General features: G+C 33.5%; 1 protein-coding gene across 1 annotated transcript in view; it reads right to left on the minus strand.

Annotated features, from left to right (window-relative positions):
• The window catches only part of LOC116020480, a 5,377-nt gene extending 4,818 nt beyond the window's left edge, over positions 1 to 559 (minus strand). The window contains exon 1 of the mRNA XM_031260953.1: positions 23 to 559. Coding sequence (XP_031116813.1) covers positions 23 to 559 — 537 coding nt within the window. The remainder of the gene's footprint in view (positions 1 to 22) is intronic.
• Positions 560 to 5,672: the final 5,113 nt, after the last annotated feature.

Raw genomic sequence — 5,672 nt, forward strand, 5'->3', positions numbered from 1 at the left:
CCCCCCCCCCCCCCCAACACACTGTCCCTTCAATGCTCAAATCCTGCCTAAGTACTCTATAAGCACTCTTGACAGAATACTCTCTCGACAAATCCTCATCCCAATACCACGAATCCCCAACTGGCCTATTTGAAGTAGGTAAACTCAGTATAAGGTTTGCATCCCTGCAATTAAAAATATCTCTGACCACCTCTTCATCCCAACATAAGGTATTAGGAATAAAAAGGGAACGAACACAAGGATTATTCAAATATATCGGTTCAGGTGTTGACACATAGGGGTTTTGTTTATTTGGAAGCCAAGGAACATTCCACACCCGAGTCGTAGACCCATCCCTCACGCACACCCTAGCACCCCTCGTAATCAAAGATTGAGAATTCCTTATACTAGACCACACAAACGAGGGGTTAGACCCCAACCCCGCCTCCAAAAAAGAACAAGTAGGGAAATAACGAGCTTTGAACACCCTCGTTACCAAAGCATTTTGATTCGTAAAAAGTTTCCACCCTTGTTTCCCCAACATGGCCAAATTCATCTCCCTCACCGTACGAAACCCCATTCCCCCAAACTCCTTAGGCTTACGCAAATCCCCCCAAGTACTCCACCTTATACCCCTACTCTCCCGTTGCTCACACCCCCACCAAAACGAATTCATTAACCTCTCAATTTCCTCAGACAGAGTTTTAGGAATAAGAAAACATTCATGGCGTAATTCGGAATGCTTTGCAAGACAGTCTTCAAAAGCACCTCCCTCCCCGCTCTAGATAAAAATCGATTACCCCAATGATTTATACGAGACCGAACTCTATCCCGAATAAAACCCAGGACATCACGCTTCTCGCGCCCCACAAAACCCGGTAACCCAAGGTATCTCCCATACACCTGTTGTTCGGTCACCCCCAAAACCTCACTCACTGCCTCCTTATCCTCCCTACTCACATTTCTCCCAAAAACCATAGAAGTTTTGTCAAAGTTAATAATCTGACCACTCGCCTCTCCATACTCCCTCAAAATCTCCCGAATTAATCCTGCCTCCAAATTATTTGCTTGAAAAAAAAAAAGCAAGCAATCATCTGCAAAGAAAAGATGAGAGACAGGGGGAGCACTCCTAGCAACCCGAACTCCATGCAAAACCCCCTCAACCCCCTGAACCCTTAACATAGCACTCAGACTCTCAGCAACAAGGATAAAAAGACAAGGAGACAAAGGATCACCCTGACGCAACCCCCGCGAAGGGATTATTGGCCCCCACTCCCTCCCATTCACCAACACTTGGTACCTCACAGTAGAAATGCACTCCCTCATCAGATTCACCCAACGCTCACTAAACCCTAACTTCAACAAAACAGCCCCCAAAAAACCCCACTCAATCCTACCATAGGCTTTACTCATGTCAACCTTTAAAGCCACACACCCACCCCCATTACCCTGACCCCTATGTAATGCATGAATAGACTCATAAGCAATCATGACATTATCAATAATGGAACGACCAGGAACAAAAGCACTCTGGGCAGAAGACACAATAGAGTCAAGTAAAGCTCGAAACCGAATAGATAACACTTTCCCAAGAATGCGATAAAGCACATTACACAATGAAATAGGACGAAAGTCAGACATCAATTCAGGGGATTTCTTTTTCAGAATTAAAGCGATATGTGTATCATTAATAGAAGCAGGCAACCGACCAGAATGTAAAAATGACTGACAAAAAGAGACTACCAATAGTTAACATATCAATTTTGATATGTCAAAAGTTTTAGTGTCTACAAAATCTATTCAAATGATATTGTTATAGGAGCACAACATATCTTAATAGAGAAATAAAATGGCAAAGCAGACTTATAAAATGCTAATATGTTATAGAAGTACGTATTATATACTTAGTATTTGTAATATAATAAGGATTGGACTTAATATGTAATATAATAAGGATTAGGGCTTATTATTCATAATATAACTAGGATTCCCAATATGAGGCAATCTATGATTCTTATTCCTTGTAGAACTCTAGCCCAAAATATGTATAAATAGATTCGAGAAAGGGACAAGCAATTCTAAGTAATACAATACCTATATTTTCTCCATATTCTCTATTCTAACGGTAGTGTTGGCCTGCCGCTGACTAACCAAAACCAACAAGATTAATTTTGCGTTTTGCTTTATAAGATTTTGTCCTATATAATGCAATAAATTATTTATTTGAATTGAATCACTTGCAACAAACAATGACTACTATGATTTTATAATTATTGAGAATATATAATATATAAATATAAATGTGTAGTACAACTATCAATTTAGCTTTTTAATTGAGATAAAACACATGTTTTAATTTGGTATCAAAATTAACACATGCCAATGTGTATATATGAGTCCGAAATTATAATCTACATCTTACTTGTAGCTCGTCAAAAGTAATGGCCAAAACACGTGAAGGGATGTGCACATTGGTGCGACACAAATTTATACTTTAAAAGAAACATAATTTTTTATCATGTGAACAAAACTTGATATATCATGAATTAAGCACTCTTGGGCTGTTGTTTGCCTCGTGCAAAGCCTGAGGCTACCATGTTAAGAATCAATTGTCATACTGTGCACTAGGATCCGCAGTATTCATGTTCATACTACACACATAAATATAATATTTTGAACATGAATTTTGTGTATTATAAACATTAATTTTGTACATTATGAACATAAATTCTGTGTATTATGTTAAGTGTTTATGTGTTTTCAGCTATATAATTATGTGCATTATGAACATAAATTATACTTTATGAAGTCAAATTTTGTATATTGGACCACGGTGGACCCTATCCATGATATAAATTGCCGTTAAGAATAACTAGTATGCCACTCATGTGGTGTATGAATAATAATATATATATTTAATAATTATATTATTTATAAAATTTATATAGTACAAAATAAATAAATAAATTATCAAAACACCATGGTGATACAAAGAGAGTTATATCAAAAAAATGACAGAGAGTGAACCTAATTTGTGGGTATATGCAAGGTATATCTAAAAACTGGAGTGCAAAGTGCTTTGGTAGACACAAATTTTGAATTTAGTAACTAAAATTAGGATGTGTTATTCAAAAGGTACATCCTAATCACTAAACCGTCCCAATACTACTACTAATATGGGGCTCAAGTTGCCTAAAGCAAGAGTTCACGGGTAATAGGCTCCATTTGCTAACTTTTGGGCTGCCATTCCCAGCCCATATCCATTTTCTTCTTTTAGGCTGTTAAATTGTACAAACTAATTTAAGCAGCAGGTAGCGGCAAATTTGTCAGTTGACTATAAATAGAAGGTATAAATTTAATATACTAAAAATACATTATATGTATAATAAATATATATTATTTGATATTATATAAAATAATACACTTTCAGTACTTAAATAATAAACGTAAATAAATAATATATTTTTAATATATTAAAAATGTACTTTTTATTTATGGCCTACACAGCTGCGTGGACTATAATTCATAGAATAATGATTGACAGACAGCAAACAAGAACAACTTCAGCATGTTCTTGCAAGTCGGGAAAGTCCACGGATCACGGGTTACCAGTGCCGAGTCAAATAAGGTTCAAAATTTTCATATCAAATTTTTTGTAGTCTAACCCACATAATAATAGAGCTCGATAAGATAATATTTAATTTTCTGTTTAAACAAGAAATAAAATTCATTAAGTAGGAACCGAAGTAATCAAATCCGGGAGTAGCAATATTATTATTATTATTATGAGACTTGAACCCATTCCCTTCAAAATGGGAGTGTAACCGAGTGCCACTAGACCACAAGATCTTAGCATTATTATGACATTTGATCTCTTCATTATTGTGAGACTAATTCAAATTTAACTCATGACATACTTGTGAATACCTAACCTTGTAGTTATATTAACCATCCAATTACAAGTTGTTTTAATTTTTTTAAAAAAATATTGAAAGTGTGTAATGTATTATGGAATTCATATGAATTGGATTTACTTCAATCTAAAAAAAATTATTGTGTATGTCTCATATGTTATTGCGAAGATAAGTGTTGGAGTATAGTGAAGCGAAGTGATAGCACATGTCTTTGAGATTCATATTGAATTGGATACATTGAGTGGGTTGGGGAACAGAGGCAGTTCCCTAGCAATATGGTAGGTGGATAATTTTGTAAATGTACAGTAATTTATGATTAAACATAAATATGATGCTTGTAACACTAAATGTATTATTATTACAATTAATAATAATAAAAATTATTTCCATCCTATGAGCATAAGCACACTATCCAACTACATAAAGTTTTCTATTCTTTTTTTGTTTGTATTTATTCTTGATTTTTTTTAGTCTTATTTTTCTCTTTAAGAAAAAAAAGTAAGAAACACATATTCTTGAACTAGGAAAAAAAAAAAAAAGGCATGGAGCCCGTAACAGTACGACCTTCCTTACAATAAAAAGGACATAGCATTAAATAAGGTTGGCAAAAATCAAAATCATGCTTATAATAATTTTGAGAGTTGATTTATATCATCGTCATTCCCCAATAAGACAAATAGTCAAATACTATCAAGTAACCCTTCACATGGGAGGTCCTTAAATTAATGTTTGTTTGTTCTTTTAATTTTTGTTTTTTTGGGTCTCATCAATCTATACAAAATACCTCTCACCGCGTTATATCATTCCCTCATATATATTACCTTCAATTCACCTATTCATATCTCGTATCAATATGACCATAATAGAAGTAAAATATAATTACAATATTTTAGGTTCGATCCCCAATGGGGATGTTGGCTTTTTGTGTTTCAGTGGGTTGAGAAAAGTATGTATGAACAGATACTACATTATAACAAAATCAATAGTATTAAAAGTTTAGAATTCTAGGTATTTAGTAGTATTAGAAAATAAGTTTAAAGTCTTACTCATGTGTGTGTTGTAATTTATGTAAGAGACATTTAATGATAGAATAAAAGTTTCGTTTCATCTCGATCTTTATGTTAAAAAGCTCTCATCCCCTTAAAAACGAATTCAAAGAATACATTTATTCGAAAACTTACTCGATAAATTTTGCTGCATTCATTGTGAGAGGATCCCAACGGATAGGTATAGGGCCTTGTTTGGTAAAATAATTAGCTTATCAGTTAATTTTGACTTATTTGACCATTATTAATTATTTGACTTGGTTGAAAAATCAATATAGGTGTTTGGTTAATCCGCTTTTCGTAATTTTAAAATGCTAAAATTCAAAGAGTTATTCAAAATAACTTTTTCAATTAGCTTTTTGATAAAAGAAATTATACTAAACAACTATCAGCTTAACAACTAATTTACCAAACACATTTTTACAATCATCAACTAATCATACGGTCATACCTTCTAATCTAATTAACTAACAACCATTTATCAAACAGGGTCAAACTTTTTTTTTTTTTTTTTTTTAAGGAAGGACGAATGATACAATAACGATAAGAACGAAATTAGAATAAATTATAGAGTATCTTATATTAGTGTCGGCTAGAATTATAGGTAGTATTTAATAGTGTTAGGAATCTAGTGCATGCAATTAAGTATCAATTTCGTTTTTGAAACCAATGAAAACTCGAAGTAATTAATGAGATGAAGAAAACAAAAACTATGGGAAGAAAGAAAACAAAA

Source organism: Ipomoea triloba, chromosome 5 (assembly GCF_003576645.1).
Source record: "Ipomoea triloba cultivar NCNSP0323 chromosome 5, ASM357664v1".
NCBI classification, from domain to species: domain Eukaryota; kingdom Viridiplantae; phylum Streptophyta; class Magnoliopsida; order Solanales; family Convolvulaceae; genus Ipomoea; species Ipomoea triloba.